The 16,178-nt window shown below is 34.8% G+C and overlaps 1 protein-coding gene across 4 annotated transcripts in view; it reads right to left on the bottom strand.

Moving 5' to 3' along the window:
* The window catches only part of LOC149795036 (short/branched chain specific acyl-CoA dehydrogenase, mitochondrial-like), a 52,975-nt gene that overhangs the window by 21,449 nt on the left and 15,348 nt on the right, over window positions 1-16,178 (bottom strand). For all 4 annotated transcript variants that reach the window (XM_089964708.1, XM_089964710.1, XM_089964709.1 and 1 more), the window contains exons 6-9: window positions 14,707-14,832; window positions 12,011-12,103; window positions 7,720-7,809; window positions 3,679-3,816 (exon numbers count right to left, since the gene is read on the bottom strand). In XM_089964708.1, coding sequence (XP_089820834.1) covers window positions 3,679-3,816; window positions 7,720-7,809; window positions 12,011-12,103; window positions 14,707-14,832 — 447 coding nt within the window. The remainder of the gene's footprint in view (window positions 1-3,678; window positions 3,817-7,719; window positions 7,810-12,010; window positions 12,104-14,706; window positions 14,833-16,178) is intronic.

Below are 16,178 nucleotides of genomic sequence, written 5' to 3'. Positions count from 1 at the left end.
GTCACTATAACCTACCTTTGCCCTTTGCAGCTAATACCCTCCAAGATGAAGTTTTATGACTACATACAGCAGTATCAGCAAAACTGAGAAGAATGTACAAATTAAAAGTAGTCAAATGGAACATAAAAAATTGGTCACTGTGATATACTTTCGTCTATGTTGAATAGTACACTCAAAAGTGAATACACCCATCAAGTTTCATGACTGTGCATTCAAATGTGGCAGAGTAGATTTTCGAAAGGTAATGGAAACAAAAGTCACCGACTAAAAGCAGATTTTCCCTCACACGTTTTATATCAAACACAGACATGCACATACTTTCCATTTTAAACATATAAAGCAAAGGAATTGACAGTATTTTTCCAATCAAAAGGCCACACTTGATCATAAGACTACATCCACGATGAGAAATTTTAGCAAATGTTTATGCTAGGGAAGCTGTGTAGCTTCAATTATCTGCTGAACTGAATGCATCCTAGGCATGTCTTGGGATAATTACTGTCATTAAAGTTGGCTTCCAGCTCCCCTAAAGCTAATCTGTACCATGTTAGTACTGGTATTTAACATTTATATCTTTAAAAAAATGAGCCTGAGAATAAATTGATTTCATGGGTTTAAAATGTATACGTTTAATCTGAAACACATAAATTTATATAAATATAACACTAATGTGATTCTCTAATGTTGTAAAGTGATGATGAATTGAGTATAAAATTTTCATTGGTTGTTTAGATATAAATGGAGTAGTTACCCTATATGTTAGGCCATCTTGCCCTGGATCAAATTACGCTGGTATTATTTTTTCCCCAGAACCAAATAAACAGTACTATTTGTTACCACTCTTCTGAGGCCAAGCTTTGTATATGGCCACATCTACATTACAGAAGGGTGACCTCACAAGGGCAACTGCTGTATTTATGTTCATAATAATAGTAAAAACAATATTCCGTTGGTCAAGCTGTCATAAAGACTATATTGAGAAACTGCATCTTACTCCTAAAAAGAGAATGTTCAATGATTATTCAGATAAATGATGGAAACAAAGTGGATATAAAAAACAATCAGAACATTGCAAATCATTAGTTAGAAAAAAAATGTTTTTTTCTGTCATATAAATTACCCCATAACATTCTGTCTGCGTGGGTTTGAGTCTCAGATTCAGCCAATGTGGGTATGTGAGAAAGCTTGCCAGTAGTTTCTCATGGGTCGGTGGTTCTTCCCGGGTTCTTCCTCCACCATTAATACTGCCTGCCATGTATGGCCTATTGTGTGCTGAAAAAAGGCGTTAAACCCTACAACAGCAACAACAACAGAAACAACAACAACAACAATCCCATAACATTAACATAAGAAGATGTACCAGGAGGAGGAAATATAATGGCATCCAACCTCTGCCAGGGTCATTCTGCCTCATTAACCCTGTAATGATTAACTTCTTTTACTATGAGATGACCATAGATGAATATTAATATTAATCATTTATACATGGATAAGGGAGATTCCCATGGGATTCCACCTTTGGTTATTGCCTTCAAATTAAAAGTTTACTAAGGATTATCCAGTCAAAGTTACAAGGTCATGCCTGGGAATGAAGCTGTGCTGTCATGAAGTATATATAGCAACTGCAGCTACTGTTGCTCGACAAGATTGAGCTCTCTTCTTTGCGAGGCCCATATCGTGTACATAAAGCTACCAAAAGTAGACACAGCATACCAGCCAAAAGACTCCACTGTGCTTCAAAATTACAATGCTCAAAGAATTTTTTGTTTAGACACAGGACCAAGGATGGTGACTTAAAAAAAAAATTGCAAGCCCTGACACAAACTCCACAAGCCTGGTCTCCAATTTCCATGTACCCAAAATTGCCCCTTTTTCAATCTTTATTTTTCACACCATGTTGCAAATGATACACATCAAATATGAAAAAATTAAAATTAAATTGAGTTGCTTATTCACCCGAATCTTGAAAACTGTAATGCAATGTTTTTCTCTAGGTCCCGACGTCAGCCAATCTAATTGCTCAACAATGATTTATACAGTTTCTGTTTACACTTTGAATGTTGTTCACAGGTGCTGCATAATTTGTTTAACCAGTGTTTCATTACACTAGAGTAAGCGTGAGCTCAGGGCAGTTGAATTATTTTTCATTCAACTTAACTTCAAACACCTGGAACAAAAACAATAACAATTACATAGAACCATTAATAAAACTCAGAGTACTTACACAAGTGCTTTACCAAAATCATTTTTAGTCAGTCTTTCCTTTTTACCTCAACTTCAAGAAAAGGTCAGCCAATTTTTATAATCAAATACTCAAAAGCCAACACAACCAAATTCGATCCCTTTTTTATTTATAATACCTGAAAAAACATCCTGCATTTGGCATAAACTCTCTAGATTACAACAATAAAGTAATCAACAGCATGTCATGTATACAAACTAGCCTTAATTGTATTATGCGGCCATGCATCATTGCGCCGGTTGCAACAGTTGGTGAGACAGTTCTGGTCCCAAGTAGACTGATTCTAACACATAAATATATAAAGTGGTATTTTAGAATCACAAGTATGTTAAAGCCATGTGAGCACTAGTTATGGTAACCCAGGCAACCTGTTTCCCATTAACAGATAACATGCTTCGCATTTTCACAAAGTTGACAGCTTTCAATAAAAGCATGGTAAGTAGAGATCTTCATAAGGGTAAGGGACATACATGGGGATAAATATTAATAATTTACTAGTCTTCCAACATCTTGAAAATAAATTTCCACACCTTGTCAGTGTGATCATTGTTTCTCAGGAAAACTAGATTTTTTTTTACAAGCCTGACAAGCACCCCACTTAGTATACAGGAGGGGCCCGAACAGGCTATTGGATTTTTCAAGCACAGCATTATTTTCAAAAGCCATGCACACGGAAATTGTTATTTCATGGGCTTAAATCTTTATAAAATGTACCTGATCCAGTGACAGCTCCATGTACACCTATCTAATAATTCTCTTTAGCCGATCAGCCAGCACTTGTGAGATTAAGTGTACTAGGCAGTAACAATATTTATGGCTATCAAAGCCAACACGACTACACCCATTTTGATGATGCATCATTTTTTCTTAAATAATACAACAAATCTTGCCAGAAAAACAAATCAAAATCTCATTTCTTTTGGCAATAAAACTGTAGATATCTTGAAATCAGGAGAAATTGGTGAAAAGGTTGTAAAACATTCATTTTTATAATGAAAAAAGATAGCTGGGTTTAGCTCTAACCATAGATGTTTGTCTGCTACACAGAAATTAGGAGAGAGAAATAATTTAAGTTCAGATCTTTTTAAAAATTGGTCCAAGGCATCAGCTTGTTAATCTCATAGGAGTGAATCTTTAACAATACAGCTCTTAATGCCTCCTTTTTTTCCAATGCACTGTGTACAAATGTTGTTCAATCCAGGGCAAATTAGAGTCCACAGAAGCATGTTCAACCAGATGGAATATACAACTTTCAAGATGGGTCCTAACAAATGTGTTGTAGCAGTGTTTCCCATTTTCTGGTGGTGGTGCTGTCGACAGTGTTAAGACTGTGGCACAATTTGTTGAGATGAATAAGATGTTTGTGTGAGAAAGCTGTAGCCTGTAAAATCATTGTTATGGCAACCAATCAACAATGTGCAACACAAATTAATTACCTCAGAGGCAAAATACTTTGCCATTGCTCCTTCCTTGACTACAGGAAGCCCTGCTTCTTTTCTCCTGGCTGCATTATACACTAGAAGCTTGGCTGCCTGGATCTGGGTGGCTACATGAGCTATCTGATGCTGCATGCCCTGTGGTATCCAAATCAAAATACAGATGCATTGATTCAGTCCGAAACTAAAATTATATAAAATCCTGTAGTATGACCACGTATATTTACTTAGTAGATCATATTAATACTAGCGAACTCACTCTTGACTCTTCACATTTGTTGCATGGGTGATTATGCATGCCAATTCAGTCTTTGTTTTGGTCCACTCATAAGTGCATATGGTTCAAGGTAATATGGATCTAGAACTGTAAGATATAAATCAATTAATCAATCAATCAATCTAATGGTTAATAGCAACTTAAATACATTTTTGAAAAGTATTAGGTCTGGTCAATTACAATGTTCTACTACAGAAATCAGAAATTTACCATGGTTCTAATTTAACACCATCTTGTTTTAACCCATATTTTAAATATATTTGTTTTAAAAAAGATCTTTGTGCTGATCTATCCCATAATGGCAGTTGAAATACCTCAAGGGTCAATTTCAGGACCACTTTTATTTTTACTGTGTATCAATGATCTCTGACCTCTTATCTGACCATATTTATCCATGTGGATGACAAAGTTTCAAGAACAAATATTGATGAAATGGAAAGCAAGCTCAATACTCAAATGTCAAACTTTCATTTTGGTGTACCAATAATGCTAAGTGCATAAATTCTGAGACAAGAATCACTCGAAGGGTCTGACTCTCTATCGGCCCAAAAAACGTTTACAGGAATTCAAAATAAGACCATTTCTTCCTTTTAACTGCTGAATATTGAAACCATCTCTATTAATCTGCAGCGATAACATGATTTTCAAATTAGTCGATGTGGTGGACATATTGGATGTCAGACTGCACCATTGTCATTTAGGACCAAGTAGACCTCAGAAGTCTTTTTTGGTTAAATTCCATATCAATATGGCCATCCATTCACAGAAAGTTGTGGCACCAACATGTTCAAGGCTGCCATCATGGCAACTACACTGAACGTGTGACTGGAACTATTTTCATTTAGGACTAACAAGGCATCTTAGGCAATCTATCGGTAAAACCCCATGCTGATCTAGCCATCCCTTTGGGAGGAGTACAGGTAACAATATTGAGGGTCAGTTTGCATCATTTTGATATAGGACCAACTAGACACCATAAGAAGTCATCTGATGGAAACCCAGATGTCAAAGTGATGTTTCATTTAAGAACACCTGAAGGCCATGCTGGATGTCATATCAGCACCATTACAAATCTTAACCAGCATGACATTATAAGAATTCTTCTGGAGAAAACCCTATGCTATTATGTCTTTCCGTTTTGAAGGAGCAAGAATAACAAGATTTTTAACACGGTTGCCTTGACGGCTATACTGTATATCAGATTTATACAATTTCCAGTTAGAACAAAACTAGACAATTTACAAAGTCATTTGTGGAAAGCACAGTAATGATATGACCAGGTATGAAGGTGAAGTAGGTGTAATAACATTTACAAGTCTTTTGGTTAAAACTGCATGACTATATGACTTTTGTTTACAATGGGTAGTGATAACAAGATTTTCAAGATGGCTGCTGTAGCAGTCGTAGTAGACCTAAGACTGACACCATATTCACTTAGGTCGAACTAGACATGTTAAGAAGACTTTTAGTATTAAAAAAACCATGCTGATACAACTTTCCATTCAGGAGGAGTAGTGATAACATTTTTAAAATGACCACTGTGGCAGTAATATTAGGCATCTGATCACCTAGAAGTCTTCTGGTGAAAACCCCTTGTCAATATTACTTTCCCTCCAGAGAAGTAACAAAAACAAAATTTTCAAAATACCTGCCATGGTGGCCAAGTTGGATGTTAGATCAGCAACAATTTCATTAAGAACTAACTAGATATCATCATGCATGTTTTAGAGAAAATCTCATGTTGATATGACCATATTACATATTTGAGTGGCACCATTTTCATTAAGGACCAACTAGACGACAAGATAAATGTGGTTATGGTTTCAAGGTAATCCTCTGAGTAGTTGTGTTAACAAACTTGTGCTAACAGATGGATGGATGATGGACCAGAAGAGCAAAAATTACCCACAAGGCATTACCGAAATGAAAAGGTGTAAAATTTCCTTTAACTTATTTCACCTGAAAAGAATTAATCAATAAGAGTTACTTCCCTATATATATATATATATATATATATATATATATATATATATATATATATATATATATGGAGGTTATTTCCTAATGTTAATGTTATCAGGTAATTAATCAAGAAATTTAAAAATATTGTAAATACACGTGCAAGTTTTCCAGTGACTGCGCATGAAATACGTTTCCTAATTCTAAGATTTATATATTTTTCTAAACAGATGGTAGGAAATTAGATGCAGAATATCATCTGAGTAAACATTTTCATTATGATAATATTTAATTCATTATCAACAGTGATTTAATTCTGAATAATTTTTTAATATTACATAGGAATTATTTGTCTTCATCAAGTCATAGTGATCATTATATTTCACCTGTTTACCCTAAAAATGAATCTTCTTTGTACAGTAACAGCAAAGTCGAAGTCTGTTCAATAAATGTTCAACTGACTGTAAAATGTCTCTACTCTCTTTTTTTCTTTGGTACATCACAAACTCCATCTTGAATCTTTTGATTACAAAATGTAGAGGGGGGGGGATAAAACCTATTTTAATAATGCAGTACTTATCTGTCACTACTATCCACTGGGATGAACATGCTTCCTGGCAAGTTTCGATGGACCAGGAGCTACTGCAAGCTGTTGTTGTTGGTATCATGTTTCCAAAGATGCCATGAAAGTAATGAGACCTTCAAAGTGCATCTCTCTCAAACTGAGCAGTCCTATGGTTCAGTAAGATCTTTATAGCTGGCAACTCCTACTCCTGGGGTAGCGGGTCTTCGGATGTAGTTTCTAGTGCCTCTATCGTCTCTCCAATAAATTTAACTTGGAGTAACTTCTTCCCCCAACTCCTCACAAAGAACAGTATGAATGCTTTTGTGGTGGAGGGTCCTCAACTGCATATAAGGAGTGGAGGGACCACCCCTAACTTTTATTCATCTCACCCCTCCAAGACTGTTTAGGTGGGGGGGAGGACTGGATTGACTCCTTTTGTTTGGCTCCACAAGAGCAGAAGGTGTAGTTCTGAGACCCGAGGCAATAATGACCAATATTGTATTACTGCCACTAAAATCATCGGGCTTCTCTGTAGATTCAATGGTGGCATTTCTGTGAGGTTTGGTGAAGGTATATTTGATAGAACTGATGTTACAATACAGAAACTTTTTTCTGCAGCATTTATGTAAGCTGATAATGGTACAGTCTTCAGAATTCAAGCTACCATACACGAGTAATATTCCATGATTAGATCACGCTCATTCCCGACTTCCAATCACTTGACCTCATAGGTAACAGGCTGAATTTTACTCTCAAGGGCAACATAAGGAATTTTTGGTGAAATTATGCAAGGTGAAACTTAATTTACACAAACCCATACACAGTCCACCCCATAGTCCATGAGACACATTACAAACAAAATTTGTTGTAATGAAAGATTCAAAAACAATTTTAACTAAATACAATCAAATTCTGACAAATTTTTATCAATAAAAATACAATCTACTTTGGACAAGTTTTGATCAATAAAAATACAATCTACTTTGGACAAGTTTTGATCAATAAAAAGACAATCTACTTTGGACAAGTTTTGATCAATAAAAATACAATCTACTTTGGACAAGTTTTGATCAATAAAAATACAATCTACTTTGGACAAGATTTGATCAATAAAAATACAATCTGTAAGTTTTTATTAATAAAAGTAAACACTTGTGAATGATAGGAGCAAGTCCTAAATTTTAATAAAAACTAAATATTTCCAGATTTACTTTAATTTGTGTTAATGCTAATGAATTACCTGAAAATCAAAAATTCTCTTCCCAAACTGTTTTCTCTCTTTTGTGTATGGGATAGTGGCTTCAAAACAACCTTCTGCCAGTCCAAGCATCTAAAAATATACATAAGCAATCTGCAAACGATGAGAAACAAAGTAATGGAGCCTGGTATATTACCCAAACAAATCCTTATGAGGAATTAAACTTCAGCATATCATGAATTCTCATACATCAGCCGAGGATACTGAATCTGAAACTGATATGTATGAATACATTTTAAATAAGTTATGTATAACTTAAAAGAGACTAGAAATCAAAATTTTCCTTTTACGTATGTAATTCTCTACAGATTTTAATTCGACTGCAATGTTTATAAATTAAATATCGTAAGCGGGTAGTGATTATATTGCATGGAAGATACCACGATTCCGTAAATTGCTGAGTTTTGATGAGACGACAGATCACGTAGTACCGTGATGCTATACTAGCCAGTCCTCAAATACAAACATAAACATTGGCGAGCGAGGCAGAAAGGAAGGAGACCACATTTGGGTTGCACATTCAAAAGTTGAATCTGCAGTCTGATATAATAGTTTATGTACTGTACTGGTAAGTGCTAAAAGAAATTTGTTAGGCACAGGCCCCGGGCTGGTGACTTAAATAAACTAAAGTCCTGAATGAAATTCCACAAGCCCGGACAATTTATACCTGTCAACTCTCAAGCTGGGAGAAAAACCTCCCGATTTTGGGGGTATTTCCTCATCTACCTCCCGATCTCGTAATATCTCTCAATTTTGCGCAGCAAAGTCCCGATTATTACATTATGTCTGTCAATTTTCATTTGTCGGAAGAAAAAACCGCAACCCCAAACCATTTATAAATAGATATAACGTATGCAATCCACAGTCTAAACTGCCACACTGCAGACATCATAGCGATATGACTGAAAAATTGTTAAAGCTATGTTAAAAATTCAAATCACATGCACACACATCTAAATCTGACACTGGACGAAATAATTAATATCATACAACAGTTTTTTTCTTTTTTTTCTTCTTCAGTAAATAAAACATGAAGATTAAACATTATTCAAGTAAATTTCAGATTTTTTTAAACAACTACAACAGTACTATAGTAAAAAAAATTAAAGTCACCAATTAGCTTAAATGAATGATCAATTTGAAATTTTCTCTGCAAACAAAATCGCATTTCCATTTCTGCCAAAGAAACTCGGCCAGTTAACACCTGACATTCCTCTACCGTATATGAAAAGTTTAATTACCATGATTAAATTACAAGGAATAAAACAAAATATACCATGCAGTATATGTGGCCCTAAAGAACTAATTCTGAATAAATATTTTATTCAGCAAACAGTGTTACATGCATTAAGACTTAGACCTAAGGAAATAAGGTGGGGCATAAAACTTGAGAAAAACAGTTGTCACATGTACGGTAACTTGTGACTGCAGATTTGAACTGTTAAAATGAAGTCCATGGCATCATAAGTAACAACAAAATAGGCATCGTTTATTTGGTAATCAATTGCTGGTGCTTACACATACACACACTGTCGAACATGGTTTCTTTGAAGTATGTTCAAAGGGCAGTCCTTTTCACAAGATCAATGCAAGGATAAGGATTATGTTCATTAGTCACACCGGCTTTATTGTTTGCGTACTTAAATCAAAACTTTAGCTATTTTGCAATTTAGCCAGAGCTGACCAGAATATGCAAAAGGGGCTTGTCATGGGGGAATAATAAGGCATATCACAGGGAGAAAAGGCACGTCTCATGGGTGGTCGCACATTGGGGCAAGGGGGGAGGTCAATAGCCCCCCCCCCACCCGTTTCTATTGTCAGACAGTTAATGTGAAACTTTGACATCTTTTCTTTCAATCACTGCTTATTAAACTGCCCAAAGAATAGTTTTATATCAGTTCCAATTATTACAGATTACCGTTTATACATACTACATGTATACAATGCATTTTTTTTTAATTTTTAATTTTTATAAGATTACTGAAAATTGTGTTTTCTCAAAACACGACAGGTTTAGAATCTTATTTTTAGCAAAGCTTCCATCTGATTAAAATCAAATCTAAATTTCACCTAGGACAGTGGTGATCTGATTTAGATTGTGCCATGTTATGGCATGTATGTCAACATCTTGAAAATACATTTACTTATTTCACCAGCGTGATCAAAGTCTCCTCAGGCAAACAATTTTGTTTCGACAAGCCTGACGGGCACCTCACTTTGAATACAGGATGGGCCGGAACTAAAACCAGAAGGGGCCCAGGGTGTCGGGATATCAGATTTGTTTTTAGCACTGCTGTTTTAGATAAAAGATATGTGGATTGATTGTTGCATTTTGTGGTCACTTACTCGTCCTTCTGCCTATTTTCGTAACTCACACGTTTAACACTTTTCCCAGGATTTAAAATGTCCAAAGGTATATCTGGAACAGCGCCAACTTTTAGTCTAGGCCAAGCATTTGCGTATTTTTGAGCTGCCATTTTTTCATGATCCCTCTCGTAACATTCCTTTGAGAAATGTAACGAGCACATAGTGCTGTATGGTGTTGCTTTCAAAAAACGACTCGTTTGTAATAATGTACCCATTCTTTCATTATGCCTTTATCTTTCGGAAAAGAAAAAAAAATATGTCCACAGGCTTTTCTTAATGTTCTATTACACCTGTAAGCAACGCAAAACGGTATTGTCTTTTACTCTGGCAACTCCCACTTGGGCTGCTGGAGTCGCTACTATGACGTCACATCCCGAAAGTGACCGAACAGGCGCAGAAATTTTGCATATGAGGTCACGGAAATTCAGCTCTTAGAAGATAGGCCAATATTTAAATATTGGCATTATGGTCACAGATGATACTTCAGAATAAGGTTTTCTGCTATAGTACTTTTATTATTATTCTATATTTCCATTGGTTTCTGGTCTCCTTTAATCTATGACAGAGTAATTGATATCTGTCACAATGGTCCTGCCAGCTATGATCTTTGACTGTCATTCATTTCTTACCTACTTGAATATTCTTTTGTTTCCTTGCATACAACTGTTTTAGTGAACACATCTTCATCAATGCATTTGTAAACAGTCTTGCACTGGATTTAGAGTTATTTAGATACTGTGATGACCTGTAACCTGTTCTTTGCAATGAAGAGTTATTTTTATGTTGTAATGACATGTAACCTGTTCTTTGTAATGGAGAGTTATTTTTATGTTGTGATGACATGTAACCTGTTCTTTGTAATGGAGAGTTATTTTTAAGTTGTGATGACCTGTAACTATTCTGACTGTAGTTATTTTGAGTTCTTGAGAGGAAAAAAAAATTATAAGCATACACAAGTTTTCTGATTACACAATAATAATAATAATAATAATAATAATAACCCTTAACATTAACTTCACCCTAATACATATCAAGTTTACAAACATGAAATATCATTTACACCAAACTTTGACAAATCAATGCACATTAAGTAAATGGAGTTGTTGAACAGAAACAAGCTCCAACTCTTCAGTTACAGAAGTTCATGCTTTAATTTTAGATAATAGGTTAAATATGTAACAAAAAAAAACAGTTGGTTTACTTGCCCCCAACCCCCCAATATACATATCAATTGCCCCAATACATAAAATAAGACATGTAATATCACAATGAAAGTTAACAAAAATAAGTAAAATAAACTCAGTGTTTTCTGGAAATTACAATATATTTATTATCTAAATTTGCACCTTAAAACCATATACCATTATTTAGGTATCAAAAATGATAAATGTAAATAGTACATGAACATAGATATGTAGATAAAGAGAGAGAGAGAGAGAGAGAAACAATGCCAGCAAACTTGAGCTTGTCTGAGGCAAATCTGAGCTTGTTCTGGGAAATGGGCAAGTGGATTTGTAATGTCCAGTTGTAGATGATGTAGATTATATATCATAATTGAGTTACTGTATGTAGCTACCATAAACTACAGCATTAGTCAATTAGAACCTATAATATCATCAGTCAGTTAGAACCTTTACTATGGTCAGTCAATTAGAACCTTCACTACTGTCAGTCAATTAGAACCTTCACAAAGGTCAGTCAATTAGAACCTTCACTACTGTCAGTCAATTAGAACCTTCAAAATTGCTCATTTACATATTCTGATTTGATACCAGCAAACATTCTTAAAATATAAGATAAATACTAATGAAAATAATGACATTTTAAAAGTTTTGAATATTAAGAGATCCAAGCTGTCCTACACCAAGTTCTCTTGTTTGTCGAAAACTTATCATGATACACTTGCCTGTGCACCAATTCCAATCCTTCCTTCATTCAGCATCTCGATGGCATATTTGTATCCCTTCCCAATCTCTCCCAGAATGTCGCTCTCTGGTACCTGGTATTATACAAAGTATTCCTCGAATAAGTCGTATACATGTAGGACAAAGCAATAATCACTTTCTACTGGTGAACATAAATGTCGTGTTAGTCAAAATTATCTGCATTATATAATTTACAAAAATAATCAATGGATTTGTACCTTTCTTTACATACACATTTGCCTGAAATACAATATTTTTTTTCATTCTTCTTGATGAAATGTAAATTTTGCATTGAAGACACTAAATTGAAATACATGTAAGATGTCTACATAAATCAACTTCTGATAAGATCAGAACATGCAGTATCTTATAAATAGAGGATAGGCCTTGAGCATTACCCAATTTGATGTACGAGTGGGCATAGCCCATGAGTTGGGTTTCACTGGATAAAGCCGTGTGACCCATTCTCTATGAAGTATGGGTCAGTGACATTTTCTAGTTCTGCCCATCTCTTGTTGTTGATGTCGGCATAATGAGATTCAATACGATTACCAGCTGAAATCTGGGTTGTTAATGCTCAAGGTTTCTTTCAGGCTTTGTCAGTCTCTTACCTTGTGTTGCTGATATATTCATGTCACACAGATTTAGGATTCATCACATGATGTCACAACTTTATTGGTTTCAATGGACAAACCTGACTGGTTTCAATGAACAAGCTGATAACCCTGAGCAAAGATTCTTACATAAAACTTTAGAATTACATTGGTCAGGTGGGATAGAGATAGTTACTACAGCATCGAACAGAACAATGTGACAAATGAAAAAAGCCAAGGGAACAAAAGTAAATGAAATAAATACACTCAGGTACAATGAAAGGACTGAATGAAGACACATATATACAAGGTGCTGAAAGGAACAACAGAACATATTCATGTACTCTCAAGGTATGATGGAACAGACACATGTAGGCAGTGGTCACTATTAAATCTAGGCATTTGTTATTGATGTAATGGTGCTTGTTTTAATAACTGTGTTGGTGATAATTCTGAAGTCATTTTGTGTGATGTTAATTGTGTATGTACTTATATGAACATTTTATTTCTCTCAGTGATAGTAAGTACAGAAACAATTTATGAGAAACTGAGCTAAACGCATATAACATCATACTGATGCCAGTAACACAAACAGAAACTGAGATAAATGCACATAACATCATACTGATGCCAGTAACACAAAGCAAAACTGAGCTAAATGCATATAACATCATACTGATGCCAGTAACAAAAAGAGAAACAGCTAAATGCATATAACATCATACTGATGCCAGTAACACAAAGAGAAACTGGGCTAAATGCATATAACATCATACTGATGCCAGTAACACAAAGAGAAACTGAGCTAAATGCATATAACATCATACTGATGCCAGTAACACAAAGAGAAACTGAGCTAAATGCATATGACATCATACTGATGCCAGTAACACAAAGCGAAACTGAGCTAAATGCATATAACATCATACTGATGCCAGTAGCACAAAGAGAAACTGAGCTAAATGCATATAACATCATAATGATGCCAGTAACACAAAGAGAAACTGAGCTACATGCATATAACATCATACTGATGCCAGTAACACAAAGCGAAACTGAGCTAAATGCACATAACATCATACTGATGCCAGTAGCACAAAGAGAAACTGAGATAAATGCACATAACATCATACTGATGCCAGTAACACAAAGAGAAACTGAGCTAAATGCATATAACATCATACTGATGCCAGTAACACAAAGCGAAACTGAGCTAAATGCACATAACATCATACTGATGCCAGTAACACAAAGAGAAACTGAGCTAAATGCACATAACATCATACTGATGCCAGTAACACAAAGCGAAACTGAGCTAAATGCATATAACATCATACTGATGCCAGTAACACAAAGAGATACTGAGCTAAATGCACATAACATCATACTGATGCCACAAAGAGTAACAACATACAACTTAGGTCCTAGTCATACTGGAAAGTAACTCAGATGGATGAACATCTGATTTCTCATCCAAGGTACCAGATCTGATATCTGCCCAAGCCAGCTTGAGTAAGCTGCCTCAGTATCTCTGTGAAAGGAACTTTGGCACCTAGATCCTATTTCCTCAACATGATAACACCAATAATGTTTTAAAATGCCATTAAAACCAACCAATCAACCAACTCCCAGACGCTCTATGTGCTAAATAAATAATACATATAGACAAAAGAACAAAATTGATATTATTATTAAAATGTTTAAAATGTAAAAAATTCAAAACCAGCTATCTAAATCTCATTCATGAACAACTGGATCCACGTAACGTTTTGTGGAGGTTTCTAGCACAAGTATCAGTTAAATAAAAAATGTTGTATAGATCAACAGTTTCAAAGCAATTCAACTATTTATCAATTCTACATGAATAAAGTAATTTAGCTCTGTTATACTAGCTTTAAACTAGCAATGTGTTCATCAAACCAAATGCTGCCAATGTTATTGACAAATCCCCAATATAGTATTATTTAAAAATGACATATACAAATATTTTACTGGATAGATGAATGGATGGATAGAAACAGGTGACACCACATGTCCTTGCCACATATATGGTGGGACATAAAAAAATGTAAGCACAGGATAACCTTAACATTATCAAAGTGAACTGCACAAGTACTGGAGGCCCTGATGCCAAGCTTGTCTTCTTTCTTGCCGATCGTCAGACCCTCTGTGCCTCGATCAACTATAAAACTTGTGATTCCCTTGTATCCCTGAAAATCACATTGATTAATTAATTAATTATAGGATGAATGTGGTGAATAAATGTTTTAAATGGCAATTTTTTTTGAATAAATGAAAGAACATAGTCCATGCAAGGGTTAAGGACATGTAATACAATGATAAACAGCTTCTGTAATCAAATGGATGAGCACTTTGACAAAAGATCCCAAGTATAAAATGAATCCATGAAAGAGCCATGGAAATATATACAAATGACAATCTTGAGCCAAAATGTGAACAAGTCTGTTGATAACATCACTACTGGAAAGGTTACAATATATATCTCAATTATTCACAATGTGGGATCAGTAAAAAAAGGGCCATAAATCTTTATATTAATTACAAAAGCGACTGGTTATAAAACATATCCTCATCAAGTGACTGGTTATAAAACATATCCTCATCATGTGACTGGTTATAAAACATATCCTCATCAAGTGACTGGTTATAAAACATATCCTCATCAAGTGACTGGTTATAAAACATATCCTCATCATGTTGAGCTACATCTTCATAATAAATATTTAAAAAACAAAATGGACAATCTTATCGAATCTAGAATGTTAACATCTTAGTACATTTTACACAGAAAATGGACAATAATGCCATCAAATGTTAACAAACATCACTAATTGCAAATTCACTCAAAAACTTTATAAGAGGAGTGAATTATACAGCATTAAAAAGTAAACAGCAAATTGTTTAGCGAATTACATTTCTACAAGAATACCTACCCAATCATATTAACATTAAGAAGCTCTGCAAACTCTTCAATCAAGAAATCATGGAAAGGCTTTCCCATCTATACTCCATATGAAAGATGAGAAGGATCTCTTTCCAATCCTTGCAATTACCTCCCATCACCATTGCTAGGTGTCTGTAGATGATTACCAGTTTCAGCTTAATTTAAGTGAAGACTAGTGATAATAAAATTATCAAAAATGGCAGCTATATTGGACATCAAATATCACCATTTTCATTTAGGATCAACTGGATATCCTTAAGAAGGCCACTGGTGAAAATTTCATGACAGTATGACTTTCTGTTCTGGAGTAGTGATAACAACAGTTTCAAGATTACTGCAATGGCAGTCATACTGGACATCAGACTGACACCATTTTTATTTAGGACCAACTAGACATAATAAATATTTTAGTGGAGACTTAGAGGAGTAGCGATAAAATCTGTTCTGGTCTATTACCACAAGAGGTAAAAAAAAAAGGTTCACTTTTGCGAGAATACACATAAATATCAACAAATTTCAGAAAATAATGACTGCATGGGGGTGCTCAAAAGATATTATAAACTTCTGAATGAGTGACAGGTTTGCTTTTAC

Source organism: Sinohyriopsis cumingii, chromosome 7 (genome assembly GCF_028554795.1).
Source record: "Sinohyriopsis cumingii isolate HCF-2022 chromosome 7, ASM2855479v2, whole genome shotgun sequence".
In the NCBI taxonomy this organism is placed as follows: Eukaryota; Metazoa; Mollusca; class Bivalvia; order Unionida; family Unionidae; genus Sinohyriopsis; species Sinohyriopsis cumingii.
The sequence above is the reverse complement of the archived record's forward strand: the minus strand, read 5'-3'. Positions and strand labels throughout refer to the sequence as shown.